Source organism: Salvia hispanica, chromosome 4, assembly GCF_029641045.1.
Source record: "Salvia hispanica isolate PSC_SH4W2 chromosome 4, Shi_PSC_v1, whole genome shotgun sequence".
Taxonomy (NCBI): domain Eukaryota; kingdom Viridiplantae; phylum Streptophyta; class Magnoliopsida; order Lamiales; family Lamiaceae; genus Salvia; species Salvia hispanica.
In genome coordinates, this window is record NC_142695.1 from 13,960,051 (window position 1) to 13,980,344 (window position 20,294).

At 38.8% G+C, this 20,294-nt stretch overlaps 2 protein-coding genes across 3 annotated transcripts; both read left to right on the top strand.

The window, feature by feature from the left end:
* Positions 1-2,971: 2,971 nt before the first annotated feature.
* Positions 2,972-6,279, top strand: LOC125192333 (protein HEAT STRESS TOLERANT DWD 1-like). Of its 2 annotated transcripts, XM_048089875.2 has the most exons (12): positions 2,975-3,134; positions 3,208-3,371; positions 3,758-3,836; positions 4,136-4,315; positions 4,399-4,497; positions 4,606-4,774; positions 4,855-4,961; positions 5,052-5,191; positions 5,277-5,349; positions 5,429-5,544; positions 5,616-5,733; positions 5,823-6,279. In XM_048089875.2, the coding sequence occupies exons 1-12, from the start codon at positions 3,087-3,089 to the stop codon at positions 5,952-5,954; spliced, it is 1,425 nt and encodes a 474-aa protein (XP_047945832.1). In that variant the 5' UTR covers positions 2,975-3,086; the 3' UTR covers positions 5,955-6,279. The 2 variants fall into 2 exon arrangements, with proteins under 2 accessions (XP_088926059.1, XP_047945832.1); XM_089069933.1 differs by having other exon boundaries at positions 2,972-3,134; positions 4,855-5,191.
* An 8,119-nt stretch (positions 6,280-14,398) lies between these two features.
* On the top strand, positions 14,399-16,509 carry LOC148927295 (uncharacterized). The gene has a single exon (XM_089069835.1). The coding sequence runs from the start codon at positions 14,778-14,780 to the stop codon at positions 16,299-16,301; it is 1,524 nt and encodes a 507-aa protein (XP_088925961.1). The 5' UTR covers positions 14,399-14,777; the 3' UTR covers positions 16,302-16,509.
* The last annotated feature ends 3,785 nt before the right edge of the window (positions 16,510-20,294 follow it).

Sequence of the window (20,294 nt, forward strand, 5' to 3'; positions counted from 1 at the left end):
TATAATTTAAATTTTACTATGATTTTATTGATTAATTATTAATTTATAAGACAATGATAATAATTATTTATTTTTATTTTTATTATTATATCATTTATATTATAATTATTTAATAAATTATTAATTACTATTATGATAATAATATTGTAATATTATAAATATTATAATTATACAGTTATAATTACGATAAATTTAATTATAAATATTTATTATACTGAAATTAAAAATATGATTTATAATTTTAAATTATTTTTAAAATGTTCTATTTAATAATAATAATAATAATAAAATATTGCATTAAATATGTAAGAATCCTAAAACTCGGAAAGAGAATACCTAAGAAAAGCTAGGATTCTAAATCCTGGAATGTTGTACTAACTTTCCTTGTTCTGGGATTTTGATTACTTTCCCAGTCTGATTAAAAACCGAAACAAACACGGGAATTTAAAATATAAGGAACCAGATTACTTTCCCAGACAGAATCCTAGCAACCAAACATGCCCTAAAGTGTATTGTGCTATTTTCCAAACACAACATAATTTATAAATAAAAAAAAATCGTAAATTTGCTCCTAATTTTTTACTAACAAATCATGAGTTAATTTTTTCAAATTAATACATTAGAATATACAGTAATTTATATTTCTAATAATTTATTCTTATTAAAATTTTAAAATATCTAGATTTACATATTTTAGTTTAATTTTTCGTTTATGACTATAGTCAATGTAATGTGTTGGATGACTTGTCAGTTTTTATTAAATAAGTACTATGTTACTACCTCCGTCCTATTACACGTGAAATGTTTCTTTTAAGATATATTCTTAGGAGTGAAGAAAAATAGAGAAAAAAAATAGGAGAAATAAAGTAGGAGAGAGAAAATTTAAAAAGGAATGAAAGAAGAGAAAATATAATATTGCTTTTTTTGCTATCAAATAAAATATCTCACTTACTAAAAAAGCACTATATGCCTTAGAGCATCTCCAATGGCTTTAGGCCAGCCATAGGCTAGCCACTCTCTCTCCCTGCCACGTTATCAGCACTAAAATTCCACCTGCCACATCATCATTTTAAGCAAATAGGCTAGCCTCAGGCTAGCCGCAATAAAAATAATTAAAAAACAACTAAATTTACGGAATTAAATTTACGATAAATTACGGAATTAAATTTACGAGACATATTAATTTCATTTAAAAAAAAGTATATTCATTAAAAAAAATTACATAATAAAGAAAAAAACTATCGCCGTGCAGTTTTCCGTGCCCACAACTCTTCAATTATATCCTTTCGGAGTTGAATATGAGCATTCACTTGGCGCATGTCTGCATGTGCCTGGAGGTGGCCGGCTTCATCGTGAGGTACCCCACGTCGTACGTTAGGGGTGGCCATTCCGTGGCTTGGACCGGCTTCATCGTCATTGGCCCAATTAGTCAGTTGTACGCCTTCGTCTTCGACGATCATGTTGTGCAAGATAATGCAGGCGTACATTATATCAGCAATATAGCCGACATCCCACAAACGCGTTGGACCCTTGTTTGCTGCCCATCGAGACTGGAGCACACCAAATGCGCGCTCCACGTCCTTGCGCACCGACTCCTGCCGTTCCGCAAAGTAGGTCTTCCTGTCATCATTTGCGTGCCTGATCGTCTTCACAAAGACGGGCCACCTAGGGTATATCACATCCGCCAAGTAGTAGCCCATATCATGCCAGTTGTCGTTGGTCACAAATGAGACGGCCGGATCGATGCCATGACACTGCTCGTTGAAGAGGGGCGACGAGTTGAGGACGTAGAGGTTGTTATTCGACCCGGCTACCCAAAATACGCATGTCAGATCCACAGCCGGTAATCAGCTACGACCTCGAGGATCATCGTGGGATTCTTTCCCTTGTAGCCGGTCGTGTAGGCCCCCTTCTAGGCAGTCGGACAGTTCTTCCACTCCCAATGCATACAATCTATGCTGCCTAACATCCCGGGGAACCCATGCTCCTCCCCGTGCATCTGCATTAGATCCTGACAATCTTGGGGGGTAGGGCTTCGAAGGTACTGATCACGGAATATTTCAATCACGTCCTGACAGAAATACATCAGACATTCCAGGGGTGTCGACTCACCGATGTGGAGGTACTCATCCCACATGTCTGCCGCGCCTCCGTAGGCCAACTGCGTGATTGCCGCCGTGCACTTTTGAATAGGGGTGTGGCCGGGTCTGCCAGCCGCATCGTGCCTGAAACGGAAATACAGATATCGACGGTCCAAAGCGTCAACGATACGCATAAACAACTCCATGCGCATTCTAAAACGCCACCTGAACATGTTTGCGGGAAACCGCGGGTCCGGAGCGAAGTAGTCGTCATATAGCCGCTGATGTGCAGCTACGTGATCCCGATCAATCACTGCTCGGCGGTGGACAACGGGTGGAGGGCGAGGTACCGCCTGCTGTTCGACCCTTCGCATATACCGCTCTATCTCGCGGTTCGTGTAGGCCTCCATAGCCTCGTTCATCCGCCGTTCGTACTCCTCAGCATCCCCACCACTACTACCACCCGCGTTACTCATCGCTCGATGTTGCTCTTGTACAGAAATTTAGAGAGAGAAAAAACTCGTTAAAACAAGTGGTGCAAATGAAAATGAAACTAAAATCGCGTATATATAGTTTTTAAAAAAATTTAATTTTTTTTTTTTAAAATAGCGTTGGCCGATTGCTCGCCGATCGACACGCCACAATGGCGGCCAGCGCTTGCAAATCGGCGTGCGCTCGCCTATTCTCTCGCTGAAATTACGCTGGCCGATTCTAATGGTTCAGCTAGCCGATTGGCTAGCGATGCGAATTGGCTAGCCAGTGGGCTACCCGCTATTGGAGATGCTCTTACTTATAATGGATGGAGGAATGGAGGGAGTACTATGTTGTTGCATATTAAATTGTTACTATTATAAACTCCTTCAATATGCAATAGAAGTGAGTATGTATTAGCCCAACTCTGTAATTTCGCATCAGGCCCAACTATATTGAAGGATTTCTTTCAATGCGTTAAACCCTAATTGCAAAACCCTTCTGCATTCTCCTCTGAATCCTCCAAATTCAAAAATGGTTCGGAGCTTGAAGAATCCCAAAAAGGCGAAACGCAAACAAAAGGTAAAAAAAAAAACAAATTTATCCATTTCTGATTAAATACTTTAATTGTCAATTCATTAAGTTATCGTAAAAGGGGTCGAAGAAAGATGAAGGATCATCATCAAATTCGGGGCCACTGGTTCCGGCGAAAGTGTGGCAACCGGGCGTAGACGCTTTGGAGGAAGGGGAGGAGCTTCAGTGCGACCTGTCTGCTTACAATTCTTATCACGGTTTTCACATTGGATGGCCTTGTTTGAGGTAATATATTCATTTACCCCTTTCTTATTCACCTTCATTCCTTCTCTTTTCAGTGGATCTCTCTGTTGTGTATGAGAGAGGTGGGGATTAGGAATTTATCTATTTTTTCTGTTATTCACAGTTACAAATTTGCAATTTTGATAGAGGGATGATGAGCACTTATGATTAGGGGATGCAGTTGATCGAGTGACTGATTGAAATTTGTACATTCATCTATTAGAAAAGCATACTGGGTGATGAATTGAATACTTTATCTACTAGAGTTGTTAAAACGTGAATTATTGAGCCATAATAGCATGCCCTGATGAGGTCTCAGCATCCTTTTTCATTGTTGTTTCCTTTTCATAATCAAGAGCTGATCGTTTTTTTGGTGTGATTTGGGCCAGTTTTGATATTCTGCGCGATTCTTTGGGCCTGGTGCGCACTGAGTTTCCACACACCATCTATTCTATCGCTGGAACACAGGTGATTCTCGAGTCTCTGCCTGTTTATGATGATTCCATACTTAATTAAGGATATGAAATAGAATCTCTCTGGATCTGGATTTTGATATACATAGATGCTGATCATGCAATATATACAATATGCCAAAAAACGTTAATGATGCAGGCTTAATACTTTGTCAATATTTTCTTGATGACTGTTGATGGGAAAATATTGGACGTTTGAAAGTTACAGAGATTCTTCTTTTTTTGTATACAAGGTCTTTGGTTTTTCCGATTGATTTATTACATTAATCAGGTCTACGTTTCCCATTATGGTAGGCAGAGAAGTCCTCCTGGAACTACATTGGGATATTTAAGATTTTAAACATTTCTGGGAAGAGGCGTGACTTAGTGCCTACTAAATCAAATAATGAAGATACGGACATGGAGAGTGATAGTAGTGATAGTGATGAGGATGATGAAGAGGAAGGTGGTGGAACCAAGACCCCAGTTTTGCAGGTATAATTATGTAATTCTGTAATTAATGGTAGTTTTTAGTTCGACGTGTATTCACCCTTCTGAGTCATTTTGTGTCTCTACAGGTGAGTAAGGTTAGTCATGAAGGGGGTGTAAACCGGATTCGTGCTATGGCACAACATCCTCATATATGTGCTTCATGGGCAGACACTGGCCTCGTTCAGGTATACTTTTAGTATTACTTGAAATTGTCTAATAATATCTACAATTAGTTTAAGGACATCGGGCCTTGGCTCTCGTGTGTACAACATAACTTGATGGATGCCTTGCAGGTGTGGGACTTCAGCTCTCATTTACATGCTCTGGGAGAAGCCGACACTGCAACTAATAATGGAGGATCGAATGTGTTCAATCAAGTTCCTCTAGTTAAGTTTGCTGGACACAAGGATGAAGGATATGCCATTGACTGGAGTCCTGTTGTTCCCGGAAGGCTTGTGTCAGGTATTATGAGATGACTTTTGGATATGGCTAGACTCCGCACAGTTTGTTTTACAACTTCCCTGCTGTCTCCACTCCCACAGGGGACTGCAAGAACAATATTCATCTTTGGGAACCAGCATCAGAGTCAACATGGAATGTCGACTCTACTCCCTTTGTCGGTCACACTGCCAGTGTCGAAGATTTACAGGTTTACATCACATTTCTGATTTTTCATCACCCTAGAAATGATTTAAAACTTGCATTCATCGGTAGTGAGGGTTTATTTCTCTGTATGCAGTGGAGTCCCACAGAACCATATGTCTTTGCCTCATGCTCGGTCGATGGAACTGTTGCAATTTGGGACACTCGTGCTGGAAAGTCTCCTGCAATTTCTATCAAAGCACACAAAGCTGATGTGAATGTTATCACGTGGAACAGGTGATTATTACTTTGTTTGTCAAGTTGCATTGGTCTAATATGGTTCTCTGTGTATTTCATTTTTCGTTGCTTCTTTCTTGACTAGCCTGGCGAGCTGTATGCTAGCATCAGGTAGTGATGATGGGACGTTTTCCATCCGAGATCTTAGATTACTCAAGGTATTGAATAGTATTAACCTCTCTCATGTGCTGATGTGCGTGTGTATGTGTTTTGTAACTTCCTTTTTCCGCTGCACAGGAAGGGGACTCTGTAGTTGCACATTTTGAGTACCATAAGCATCCTATTACATCCATTGAATGGAGTCCGCACGAGGCCTCCACCTTGGCTGTGTCTTCAGCAGACAATCAGTTAACGTAAGAAACCTCTAGCTACAGTTCAATTCCCATAAAACTTGAATTTCATGAATTGTCGTATCTATTCTCAGAATATGGGACCTTTCCCTCGAGAGAGATGAAGAAGAGGAGGCTGAGTTCAGAGCCAAGACGAAAGAACAAGTAAATGCCCCTAATGACTTGCCACCACAGCTTCTATTTGTTCACCAGGTGATCAATGCCACTCCTTTATCGATAAAAATATATTCACGGATATGTAACAACATGGCCTCATAGTGTTTGTTTACCTAAACCTGCAGGGTCAGAAGGACTTGAAAGAACTTCATTGGCATCCCCAGATACCAGGAATGCTCATATCCACCGCAGCAGATGGCTTCAACATCTTGATGCCTTCGAACATCGAAACCCCACTTCCTGCTGATAACGCTTGAGATCTCTCAGCAGAGCGTGATTTTGCCAAACATCCGGTAATGGAGTTCCATGTAAAGAATGAATTTTTCAATTTATTGCCTTGTTGTAGTCAATTGGATTTCTCTGTTGTGTTGATTTCTGTATTGAATGTGCAATTATGGGATGGAGGTTGAGATTTGTGTTGAATTTTGTAGGAGTATGAGTTTGTAGTTGAATTAAACTGGAAAATAAATTATGTGGCGAAAAAGTTGGAAAATCATCTTTTAGCAATTTGCGAGTTTGACCCTATTTGAACAATACCTATATTTCTGGTCGGAATTGGAAGGATGTTGTGATTTTTTTTTATTTGCACGTGGACTTAATTTATGATTTCTTCTACCAAGAACAAATGATCTTGTCACATCAATTTTCAGTATTTCTGAAAGAAACTAAGTGTTAAATTTGCTGGAATAGGATCCTCTGTTGTGTTAAAGAGCACATCTGGAAATGCTGTGGTTAAAACGCACAAAATTGTGCTTGAAATGCAGCAGCAGTCAAAGTATGTTTTCATTTAGTTTTTCTCCGTCTTTTCTGTACGTTTTTAAATTTCTGTTATGTTCTGTTCCTATAAAGGTAGCTACTGATTATCATTCTAAAATATTATTTCTGAAATACAATTTGATAAAGTTAGCTCATAAAATTAGTTAAATCAAATGGAAAGAAACAACAATAAAAGGAGAAAAGAAAAGGGAAAGAGAAAAAGAAAATGGAAGAAATGAAAACATGCAGCTGCCTGTGTTTCAAGCACAATTTTTAATTTATTAAAGGAATTTCACATTTGTTTGTGGCCTTAGAGTGTCCACTATAGTTGGCCGGGCCACCAATGCCCATGTTTCCCACTATAGTGGACATGACCAAGCCACCAAAAAATTTATTTTTTCCATTTTGTTTATATTTTAATTATATTATAATAAAAATTGTTAGACTACAATAATTAAATGAAATGCATAATTTAATGAAAACTAAATCGAAAACCAAATCTTCGTTGTATTATAGAACGGGGTAAAATTATACAACGAAAATTGTTTTAGAACACGCAAACAAAAACATAATAAAACACCGCCATCGCCTACTACTCGGTCTCATCATCAGAATCCGCCACTTCATCTTCACCCGTTGCATCGTCACCGCCAACGCCATCACTGTCACCACCACCGCCACCGCTCTGAGGTCCCGTCGCTGCCGCCGCCATGTCCTCCCACCCCAACAACGACCTCAGCCTCACTATAAGGTCGTAGTACATCATCTTGGTAGTCGGGTCGGTCGACTTCTCATACAAGGCCAGAGTGTCCTGGAGTTCCTTTATCATCTGCACCGCTAGGGTGTTTTGCAACGCCGCTCGGGCCGATCCGGGGGCGGGTGCAAACGGGCCCGCAGCAGAGTGTTGGGAGGCAGCGGCGGAGGTGGATCTAGCGGCTCGGATTGCGGACTGTTGACCCAGGGGCCGTGGACGCCGGGATAGTGACGGGGGGGGGGGCTCCTCCATGACCTCGTCGTTGAGGTCGAAGGTCCTTGAACCGCCGCTACTACTGCTGCAGTTGCCGCCCCTGCCCCGTCTTGTACGGCTTGGCCCAGAATCAGACGCGTTCTCGCAGATGGCTCTAAATTTTGGGGAGTCCCGCAGAACGAGGAATTCTGCCCAGTAGGTAAACTTCTTGCCTACTTGCACATTGAACAACTGCATCGACAGAGATTTTATGTCGGCTTCGCTGCGGCCACTCTGAGCAGTTCGCATTTGGTTCTCGTAGATACCAATGAACTTCCAAAGAGCTGTAGTGATCCTGCCGAACTTCTTCCGAATCTGATCGGGTGTACGGTCGACGCTCCCCGGCGGTTTGAATTCATTGTACACCACCAAGACTTTCCGCTAGAAGCATAAGTCGGCCTGATCCGTGCCAACTATGGCATCTGTCGTCACCGCGTCCCATGCCCTAGCAATAGCAATGGACTCGGCGTCTGTGTACAGAAACCCTCGTCGACCACAACCGCCATCGCCATCTCCGTGACCACCGCCGCCATCGCCTTGTCCGCGACCACCGCGGCCGCCTTGCTGCCCGCCGTCGCCGTTGCCGCCACCTCGCGCGGATCCTCCGCCTCGCCCGCCACCGCCGCTTCTTCTACCGCCTCCTCTCCCCGTCTCTACACGACCGGGCATCGTCGTAGGGGTATCAAGCGACCCCATCAATTGTTCCCATGTGAATCTATCAGATTCGTCAAAAGGAGATTGACTGCTCTGGAATGGGGAGGATTGGAATTGGGACGAGAAGTTTATCGCGTCTATGTTGGGTCCGTAGTCGCCCGTCCTCGGTTGGGTACGACCCGCGTATCTCTGCTGATAAGCCGGGGACTGACCCCGGTTTTGGGGTGTTTTTTGCCACACCGCCGGCGATGGCGGACTCCACATCTGGGATGGAGGAGGGGTGGGACTCGATCTCCAGCGTTGGGGGGTGGAAAGCTCCCTTGTCCCGAATCTCCATAACCGGGATCGTCTCCGCCTTGCATTTCACAAAAATTCAAATTGAAGGGAATAGGGTAAATTGTGTGTGAGAGTAGAGTAAAAATAAGATATGAATTTTAGGTATATATAAAAAAAAATTCGAAAATTTAAAAAAAAATCGGAAATAGGGGGAGCCGCGGCTCGTGGCCAATGCGGGCCGCGGCTCGCGCCCAAGCGCAGCGGCCAGGCCACGATCGTGGCGCTCCCGTGTCCACTCCCCCCCCCCTCCCACCGCGGCTGCCCACCCCAGTCACTCGCGGCTCTCCCGTGGCCCGGCCGCGGCTCCCCTATAGTGGATGCTCTAAATCATTCCATTAACGACTTATCAAACTGTCCATCTATTCCATTTATGGCGTCATTCATCCATCTTATCAAGACTTCCACCGTGTTCTTCACAAAATTCGTGTTATTCATCAATCAACCGACGATGATCATATCATCTGGTTTGAACTTGTGGTTTGTATATTTAGAAGCTTCTCTCCAGAAAGTGTCGAGCTTGTGACTAATCATTGTGAACTCATGGTTTGAATATTGTATATTGTGATCGAAAACTACTATGATACCATCTTTGAATGATTGAATACATGTTTAGGGAAAAGAAATCATATAATGTTCTGTATAATTGATCATTCTATATATAATTACAAGATTATATAGAATTACAAATGAGCTAGATATATATATATATGAGATAAATACTCCCTCCATCCATAAAAAATATAACAATTTGTGCATGACATGAGTTTTAATATAGAATTGGTAAAGTAAGAGAGAAGGGTAAAAAGTAAGAGAGAATGTGAAAAAGTAAGTGAAAAGTAGTGTTAGTTGAATGATATGTAAGGTTATTATTTATTGAAAACTTTCCATAAATGAATGTGCTCTACTTTTTGTGGACGACCGAAAATGGTAATTGTGTTCTATTTTTTTTTTGGATGGAAGTACAATTTAAAAGCTAATTAATCAGATTATTCCCAAAAAGCTATCACATTATTCTTAGAGCATCCGCAGCGGTATAAAATCCGCCGTCCGTCCGTCCGTGCCAGGGGCAAGGACGAGCTCGTCCGCCGCAGCGAGCTGTCCATCCGTGCCAGCGGCACGGCGCTGCTCTTAGCTAAGAGCACGTGCGTGCCGCTGAGCAGCCCTACGTGGCACGATTTGATTGGCCAACGGCTTAGCCGTTGGAAAAATTAAATTTTCTTTTTTCTTTTTTAAATTCCGAAATAATTCAAAATAATACCAAAAATTAAAAAAAATATATTTTTGGATTCCCAAAAAATAGAGCCGTTTATGGAACTTTTTTTTGGATTTTTGTGATTTTTTTTTATTCCAAAATCATCTATAAATACACACATTTATCATCCACTTTTCACATCAAATTATCTCCCATTCATACTTTTTCATACTAAATTATCTACATCTTCCTCTCTCACTCAAACCCTCTCTAAAAAATTCAAAAATGGATTTCACCGATCTCATTGCGGAAGCGGAGCGCAAAGAACAAGAATATTATGAACAATATCGTGCCGCATATGAAGCCTATGTCGCCGCCAATACCCCCGCCCCTCCTCCTCAACCAACTAGATCAAAACGTCGCTACATCAATCGTGTGATCGGGAGGGAGCCCAAGAAAGGCTCGTAGCCGACTATTTTTCCGACCAGCCGCGGTATCCAGAAGATTACTTTCGGCCCCGTTTTCGCATGTCAAAATGGTTGTTTATGCGTATTGTCAACACATTGTCCACCCGTGTTGAATACTTCCAATCAGGTGCAGACGCAACCGGTCGGCAAAGTCTCTCGGCGTTGCAAAAGTGTACTTGTGCCATCCGACCTCTTCGACGAGTATTTGCATGTCGGTGAGTCAACTCGAATCCTATGCCTCAAGAATTTTTGCGACAGCGTTCGTTCTGTTTTCGGCGAGGAATTCCTCCGGGCACCCACCACCGACGATTGTCAATGGTTGCTTCATCTTCACGAAACAGTCCACGATTTTCCCGGTATGCTAGGCAGCATTGACTGCATGCATTGGAAGTGGATGAATTGCCCGACTGCTTGGAGGGGGCAATACTTAAGCGGCCAGAAAGGCGGTGGCCCAACGCTTATCCTTGAAGCGGTCGCCGACTACCGCCTATGGATTTGACATGCATATTTCGGTGTTGCCGGATCCAACAACGAATTGAACGTGCTCTATTTTTCACCACTCTTCGATGATGTTTTGAATGGTGTAGCACCGGCGATCGACTTCACCGTCAACGGAAATGCATACCACATGTGTTACTATCTCGCCGATGGTATCTACCCAAGGTGGTCGACTTTCGTGAAGTCGTTCAGCAATCCACAAGAGCCGAGACAGATTCTTTTTGCGCAGCGTCAAGAGTCTGCTCGGAAAGACGTCAAAAGAGCTTTTGGGGTCCTTCAAGGCCAATTCAACATTGTGAAGTCCCCTTCTCGGCTTTGGTACGTTAAGAATATCGCCGACATCATGTACACGTGTATTATCTTGCACAACATGATTATAGCTGACGAAGGACCGATGTCGGCTAACTTTTATGACGAGGATGAAGCCGGGAGATCAACCGCGGGTCTCCCCCACGCCGAGGTGTGCATACGACGGTGAACGAGAGGATCGAAAGAAGACACACAATGCGCGATACAAGAGCCCACACTGAGCTACAAAAAGATCTAATCAATCACATTTTGGCGAAATTCGGCAACGAGTAGTGGGTCTTTTTAATTTTTTGGATTTGAATTATGTAATTTTTAATTTTTAGGATTTGAATTATGTAATTTTTAATTTTTAGGATTTTAATTATGTAATTTTTAATTATTTTGTAATTTGTAATAGTATTCCGGGTATTTTAATGCATTTTAATATTGTGAAAATGTTTTTATTTAAATTGAATAATAGAATGGTGGGACCCTTGAGCTTGTCCTTAGATAAGAGCACGAATGTTGGTGTTGTGCTCTTAACTAAGGACAAGGAGTAAAAGTGGATCCGTGCCCACTTCCGTGCTCTTAGCTAAGAGCACGGATGAGGATGCTCTTATCTTTTAAACAATCCATTGCGGACTTATCACATTGTTACCCCGTTAAGAGCAAGCCAAGGTTTGATATGTATTAAGAATTCTATCCATAAACGATTATGCAAAGTTGATTAGTAGTACTACTCTCTCTGTCCCGCTTAAGATGACACGTTTTTCTTTTTAGTTTGTCCCAACTAAGATGATACATTTCCTTTTTTGGTAACTTTTTCTCTCCAATTAATACACTCAACCACTTTTTTTCTCACTCCTATTAAAATATACATCTTTCTTTGTCTCTCTACTTTAATACTTACACCCACCTTCTCTCTCTCAAATTAAACACTTTAACCAATAACTCCTAAATCCCCGTGCCGGCTAAGCAATGTGTCATCTTAGCCGGGACTGAGGGAGTAGTATTTAAGAGCATCCTCATCCGTGCTCTTAAATAAGAGTACAAAAGTGGGCCCGGACCCACTTTTACTTCTTGTCCTTAAGTAAGAGCACAACACCCATATTCATGCTCTCCGTAATGACAAGCTCAAGGATCTCACCATTCTATTATTCAATTTAAATACTTCAATTACTAAAAACATTTTTACAATGTAAAAATACATTAAAATATAAAAATTATATAATTAAATCCTAAAAAATAAAAATTACATAATTAAAATCCTAAAATAAAAAAATACATAATTAAAATCCTACAAATTAAAAATTACATAATTAAAATCCTACAAATTAAAAATTACATAATTAAAGACTAAAAAATACCCCTGTAGAAGACTTGTCCTCTATCCCCAATGTTCTTCGGAGACCCCGTATCATTGGGAAATTGAAAAATAGATTAAAAGTGTGTAGAAAACGGATACTCCCTCCGTCCGCCATTAGGAGTCTCATTCCTTGGCGGCACGGGTTTTAAGAAATGTTAAAAAAAGTGGGTGGAAAAAAATTAGTGGAATAAGGTTCTCACTTGTATATATTAGTTTTAAATGAAATGTGAGTGGAATGAGTTAGGTGGAGGTGGGTCCTATTACCGTTTATGGTAAAAGTGAACTGGGACTCCTATTCACGGACGAATTAAAATGGAAAAGGGGACTGCTATTCGCGGACGGAGGGAGTATAATTTATTGAGAAGTGGAAAAATATTTTTTTATTCAAAAATGAGTTTTTTAATTAATTTTGATTTTTTTTTTAAAAAAAAGAAAAAAATAAAATCTATGACGTTGACCAATTGCAGTCTGCCACATAAGCCTGCTCAGCGGCACGTACATGCTCTTATTTAAGAGCACCGCCCTACCGCTGGCAAGAACGAACAACGTACATTAGTGAGCAACAACGTCTTTGCCAGCGACAAAAACGACGTCTGTTACCGCTGCGGATGCTCTAAGTATACTTCCCAAAACTCGATTTACATATCGACTCAATCATTCATTCATATTTAAAATAAATCTCACCACAATTACAACAAATGACATCATAGCTAGCTTAATAAATTCATGAAATACAGGTAAGTCCACATTTAATGAAATACAAATTCTCTTAAATGTATTACGAGGCTAAATGATTATTAGCACTTTATAATTTATATAGTATTATCTTCGTTCCATTTAAAATATTATTTTTCAATTTTAAAAATAACCTCCTCTTTTCTCATTAAAATATTTAGCTATTTTTTTTTTTTTATTTTATTTTACTTAACAATAATTTCAAAAATTCTGTGCCACTTAAGAGTATGATCGTCTTCACTTAAGAATGTATTACGAGGCTAAATGATTATAGTTTATATAGTATTATCTCCGTTCCATTTAAAATGACCATTTTCCAATTTTAAAAATAACTTCTCTCCTCATTAAAATAATTAGCTATTTTTATTTTATTTTATTTTACTTAACAATAATTCCAAAAATTCTGTGCCACTTAAGAATATGATCGTCTTCACTAAGCGAAAAGTATGATTTTTGTTTATCATAAATTGGGAATATTTTTTATCTTTATTTTTATTTTTGTTTTTATATTATCTTTATTTTAAGATTTTGTCATATTCCCTCCATTCGCATTAAGAGCATCTCCAATGATAGGCTAGCGACCGGCTAGCCGATTGACGTGGCTAGCCGAACCATTGGAGCAGGCTAGCCGAATTCCGGCGAAAAAACCGGCCAAGGCTAGCCGATTGCGTGTGGCTGGCCGATGCGCTGGCCGCCATTGTGGCGGCCCGATCGGCCAACGCCGATTTTTAATTTTTTTTTTAAAACCTATATAAACGCGATTTTAGTTTCATTTTCATTTGCACTGCTTGTTTTAACGAGTTTTCTCTCTCTCTAACTTTCTGTACAAGAGCATCATCGAGCGATGAGTAACGCTGGTGGTAGTAGTGGTGGGGATGCTGAGGAGTACGAACGACGGATGAACGAGGCTGTGGAGGCCTACACGAACCGGTCCAAGCCACAGAACGACCACCCCTAGCGTACGACGTGGGGTACCTCTCGATGAAGCCGACCGCCTCAAGGAATTTGCCGACATGCGCCAAGTGGATGCTCATATTCAACTCCAAAAGGATATAATTGAAGAGTTGTGGGCACGGAGGACTGCACGGCGATAGTTTTTTTTCTTTATTATGTACCTTTTTAAATGTAATTTTTTTTTATCTATGTACCTTTTTAAATGCAATTAATGAATTTTTCCGTATATGTCTCGTAAATTTAATTCCGTAATTTAATCATAATTTTAATTCTGTAAATGTAGTATATTTTAAATTATTTTTTTATGACTGGCCTGTGGCTGACCTAAATCTGATGTGGCAGGTGAATTTTTAGTGCTACTGACGTGGATAGTGGCTGGCCTAATAGCATATGAGATCTGGCCTAATAGCATATGAGATGTTTTAATTGATATCAACATCATCCAATTGCGAGCGACCCGTTCACACGCATAGTCAAGCGGTTCATCCAGTCACCCACCACCCTCGTCTTCTTCTTCTTCTTTTAACTTCCTTTTCTTCTCTCGCACAAAACACGCACCAAATATTCCATTTTCACACAGCAAAACAATCTCTTCGATAATCCCTGCATTCGCAGTAGAATTATACTACTACTATGCGAATAACTTCAATCACTTCGTCCAACTAAATTTCGCCGCACCATGATTTCCCATTTCGCCCCTCCTCCTTCCAAACTATCATTTCCCTACCCTAGTCTTCGCTTCCTCGTTGGTGCTAACCACACTTCCGCTGGCTTCTGCTGCCGCTAGTTGCACAATTCCATTGATTGATTGATTTTCTGTAAAAATTAATGGAGCCGAATTTGGGGAAGCCGAGCTTCCTAAGGAATATTCTAGTGCGGCTGTTTCTATTCTGCGTGTTTGTGATTGCTCTCCGATCTGCATACGTGGTAACAATCCGCGGCGAATTATGCGACGTCGCCGATTTCTGCTTCTTCGCCTTGCCGTCTAATAATATCGACGTCGGCGAGGTGGTGATCAAATCAGGAGCTATTTCGAAGCAGAAGAAGAAAATTCCCGATCTATGGGCGACGGGCGCTTTCCAGAAATCGGTGCAGTTTTACTCGTCGGTGTTTCAGGATCTGATGTCCGAGGCTGTTCTGAGCCCTAATTTCAAAACACTATGCGTCGACACGCCGACCGGAGCCGATGTGTTCGCACTGAGGGAATTGGGGGTCGAGGATTCAATTGGCATTTCGAAGAAGGGGTTCAAGCCGCTGGTGGTTCCAGGTCAAGGTTTGAAGCAGCCGTTCAGTGGTTCCACTTTTGATTTTGTGTTTTGTGGCGGAGGCGCGGTGGAGAAATCGACGAAGCTGGCCGATTTCGCGGCTGAGAGTCAGCGGACGATGAAGCCCGAAGGGTTTCTGGTCGTCCACACGTTGGCAAATGATACTTACAGCTTTGAATCATTACTCGGTTTGTTTAATTCTTGTAAATTGGTTAGGAGTAGGGACATTGATGGATTGAATTACAAAATGCCATTTATTCGAGAAGTTGTTCTGCAAAAATTTGGTGGACAAGAAGAGTTTATGGAGGAAAAATCTAGCGGTGTTTCGGCTAAGAAATGCAGTGTGCCAAGTTGTAAGAAGGATTTCATCAAGAAAGCGGAGGCATTGATTGAGGAAGAACCATTAAAGCCTTGGATCACTCTCAAGAGGAATGCACAGAAGATCAAGTATTTGGCATCAATGGTTGATATCAGTTTCAAGCCACGATATGTTTATGTTGATGTTGGAGCTCGAAGCTACGGTTCGAGCATTGTGAGCTGGTTCAAGAAGCAATACCCTAAGCAGAACAAGACATTCGAGATATACGCCATTGAAGCAGACAAGACTTTCCATGGCGGTTACAAGCTCAAGAAAGGGGTCACGTTGCTGCCTTATGCAGGTTGGGTGAGGAACGAGTCCTTGTTCTTTGAGATCAACGAGGACCCGGGCAACAAAGAGGTTGAGAAAGGTAGAGGGATGGGCAGGATTCAGCCGGTTCAGACCTCAGGTGGTTCTACATCATCTGGCAATGTTGATCAGATTCAGGGGTTCGATTTTGCTGACTGGTTGAAGCATAGTGTGACGGAGAGTGACTATGTGGTGATGAAGATGGATGTTGAAGGGACTGAATTTGAATTGATTCCTAGGTTGTTTAAAACGGGAGCGATTTGCTTGATTGATGAACTGTTTCTTGAATGCCATTATAACCGGTGGCAAAAATGCTGCCCTGGGGAAAGGTCTGCGAAGTATGAGAGGACGTATCGACAGTGCTTGGATTTGTTCACATCTCTAAGGAAAAGTGGAGTTCTAGTGCATCAATGGTGGTGACTGGTAATCGGTATATCTCCCACTCCCCATTTTGCAAAATTTATGTATCTGCGAATGAATGAGGTTTCTATGGTGTTATTTGGTTCTTTTTTCGTTTCTTTTCTCTCTAGGTTTTAGTTGCATTTCATATCCATATGTGTATTTACTACCACCCTTTCAAAGAAAAATTCCAATAGTTCAAATATCAATAGTTGTGCTTTTTTGTGAACTTGTTTTGAGCTCCTGAGTTTAAGTTGGTTTGCACAATTGGGATTCATCAGATAGAGTTGTATCACTGAGCACGAGAAAAATGAACTTGTACATGATCATGGTTGATTTCCAATTTCCATTACTTTAGTTACATTAAGTTCTTGCTTTGGACCAAATGCATGATGCGAAGTTTGAATCAAGTTGTCTGTTTTCCAAGTAAATATTGATGGCTAGAGGTAATTTGTGCTTGTTGCGTTGCTCTGTTTAGTGGAAAAGATGGAGTAGAAATGGCGTTATTGGTGGTAGAGATTGTAACTTTACCATGTGAATTGTGTGATAAATGCCATCTTTGCTTTCTTTATTGTTCAGTGAAGAAGCTTCCTTAGTTTGGGAGAGGGAAATGGTAGTAGTAGTTGAGTCATTGATTTTGTTCAAGCTGTAAAGACTTGAACAGATCATGCACCATTGATGAAATGCCTTGCATATTCTTGCATGGATTGTCTCACATGTTTCCTTTCAGCATGCAATTTAAAAATAATTATTTTAAGTAAGTTAAGTAGAGAGGGAAAAAAATAAAAAGAGAATAAGATAAGATTATGTTAGAATTTGACTCAGCTACGTAACAGGATTGATGAACTCCCTTTGTTTTGTTTTTATTTGTTTTGCATGTGCACGGATTTAGGTTAGAGAATTCAAAGGGTAATTAGTACTCCCTCCGTTCTCTAGTAATAGAGGTGTTTCTTCTCGGCACGGAGATTAAGAAAAATTGTGTTAGGTGAATTAAGTAAAGGGAGAATAAAGTGGAAAATGATAAAGGTAGAGAGATGAAGAGAGAAAAAGTAAGAGAGAGTAAAGTAAATATGGAAAAATGTGTTGACTTTTACTAAAAAATGAAATGATTCTATTACTATGAAACGTACGAAAATGTTAAAATGACTCTATTACTATGGAACAAAGGGAAAAGGGAGTACTGCATACTGTAGATAGGAATCAATGTCTCGACTCTCGAGTAAAAATATATTCACTGCGTCTTATGGATGATGGTTTAAAACTTTTTAACTTGTTTTCATTCCTGTTTAAAAGGACCAGTTTGGGTTAACTTTTTAACATTTTCATTTTAAAGTTAACTCAATCAAATAATTGCGATTGTCCTGTTAAGTTGCACCCCAAAACTGAAATTCACGACTAAAATTAAGAATTGAATAAATATTTTAAAATGCAATCAAACTACTTTCTGATCGTTAAAATTTCGTTGATACATTCTTGGTCAGCTATTATTATATTCGATTTTATGGACGTACCCTAATTTATATAGTCTATCATTTTGCATGAGAAAGATTATAACTTCTGTTAAATACTCGTTTTTATTAACTTTTAGGAGAGAGCATGGCACAACGTATATATATGCTGGACAAAGATATTAATTGTTTTGTTATTGCATGCCAAGAATTAAGATTATAAAATTCATCGTCATGCGATTCATGCCTCATTTATTAGACCGGAAGGAAAGATTTTTATAGATGTTGCAAAATGTTTTAATAATGAAAATAGTAAATTCATGAAGCCAAAATTTAGATATATATCCAACTTTGAAACACAAAATTGATTGATAGAATTTTGAAAATATATTGTTGAAGTTGTTCTTTAGTACTCCTTCCGATCCCCACTAAATATCTAATAATTTCTTATTTGGACGGTCCCTAATAAATGTCCCTATATTCCACTAACTCATTCTCACACACATTTTATTATAAACTTAATATATAAAAATAGAATCTACATTCCACTAACTTTTTCTACCCACTTTTATTAACAAATTTAAACTATTTTTTAAAACTTGCATCGGTCAAATATGAGACATTTAATAGAAACAGGAGGGAGTATATCAATTTTAGGCTAAATGGAGTATTTAAAATTACATCTTAGATGTTGGAGAAGCTCCAACTCCACCTCCCCAGTTCTCCTTTCGAATTGAAATTATTTCTTCCATTATTAGTACAAAATAACTGTACACCATTTGTTAACTAATTTTCATTTATTGGACCATTTCATTTATTGGGAACTCTATCTCTATACATTTAAAAGTCAGGTACTACGAATTAACTAAATCCACAAATCTATACATATATAAAAGCCCAGTTTTGGGCACATTTTGAAATATTTACAAGTCATGTGATGAATTTGAATGTTTATAAAATATGTCATTATTAATATAAAAAATGAAACGGTTCATATTTATGTTTACGGACATTAATATTGCCATTGATTGGTGGAATAATTATACCTCTTGAGGGTTGTACACGATTTCTATCAAATGCATAAAACTTTCAAATACAAACTTAATTCATAGGTCGTGCATCTCACTAAATAGCGACTACTAACGTGAAACGGCATATTCATGTTTACGCATTAAATCATAAATTAATATTTGTAACCTCCATGTCTTAATTTTATAATTTATAATATTTTAATTCTATGATCACTAATGTTCTACTATTGTGCCTATAAAAGACATTGTATTGTGGATGAATTACACACCAATAAAAACATTCTCTATTCTCTTTTAAGTTCTCAATATTTTATTATACATTTTAGGAACATTGTATTGCTCAATTTTTGGAGCCCCCTCAAATTCATCGTGTCTAGTGGATTTGAGATGCAATATACGTTAGGAAAAAGTCGTTTCATCTTTGGAAATGATATGTCAATCCGAGAGCACTAACCATGATGTAATTTGTTTTGCGGGAAGATGATTTTTCTCGACTAAACTTAATAGTTATGTTTATTTTATAATTTTCACTTTCCATTACATTTATTGTTTTATTTTTTCTTTGATTGCAATAGTTAGAGTACCACATGTATATATGGTTTAAGAATTCTATCACAATATTTCTTACTACAATTCTTGGAGAGGGAGGATTTGTAATATCCTTAAATTGAAACATATATTAATATCTATCTTCATCTTTTCACAATTTATTATTTTTGTATATTTACATTGTCACTGGCGCTATTTTATTAAGTGGTGTCACAAAAAATAATATTTGATCACTTATGATGAATTAATAAATTCATGTATATATACGTATATATGTATATTTGCAATGAGATAATTAAGCCTAGCAAAATCGAGTCGATCAAACTTTTAGTTGTTCAAATAAAATAAAATAGTCTACTACCAAATTTTGATTTACTAATACTTTGAAATTAGGATTATCACTTAATTGTCATGGGATACAACTGATTTTATATGGAGAATCTAATTATCTTATCTATAGGTGAACATGCTCAGTAATTAAATATATTTTTACAAAAAAAAAAGTTGCAGTATTTTGAGAATTGTAAAGTAGCGTAAAATATAGTATAGATGTTTCATGTTTCAACAAGTCACGTTTAATAAAGACAAATGTCCAACATTTAAAAAGTCATAATGTAATAATGTCAATTCAACCCATTAAGGTAATGTTATTTTTGTGTAGTTTATCATTCAGATTTTTTTTATGGTCATAATTTTGACGGTTTGAATATTATGGTTATCGATTCATTATTTTGTTAAAAGTGTGATTTACATTTTTTTAGTAGAAAGATATGAAGGATTGTTTTAAACATATTTTTCAAAAGTGTCAATACTTGATATACTCTCTTCACCGTTGTCCAAATAATTGTGTTTGTCTTGATTCCATTTTGAATATGTTTAATTTTATGTTTTTAGGTGTAAAAATGAATGGAGGAGTATAAAATTATTGATTTGTTATTATATAGTATATTTTTATATTTTTAAATCTTATATAGTTATATTGTTTC

What these genes read in the sequence shown, in the direction of transcription:
- LOC148927295 (XM_089069835.1), top strand. Translation starts at nt 14,778, where the DNA reads ATGGAGCCGAATTTGGGGAAGCCGAGCTTCCTAAGGAATATTCTAGTG.
- LOC125192333 (XM_089069933.1), top strand. Translation starts at nt 3,087, where the DNA reads ATGGTTCGGAGCTTGAAGAATCCCAAAAAGGCGAAACGCAAACAAAAG. An exon ending in CCAAGACCCCAGTTTTGCAG is followed by an intron (nt 4,316 to 4,398) that starts GTATAATTATGT and finishes GTGTCTCTACAG; the next exon opens with GTGAGTAAGGTTAGTCATGA. An exon ending in CAGACACTGGCCTCGTTCAG is followed by an intron (nt 4,498 to 4,605) that starts GTATACTTTTAG and finishes GATGCCTTGCAG; the next exon opens with GTGTGGGACTTCAGCTCTCA.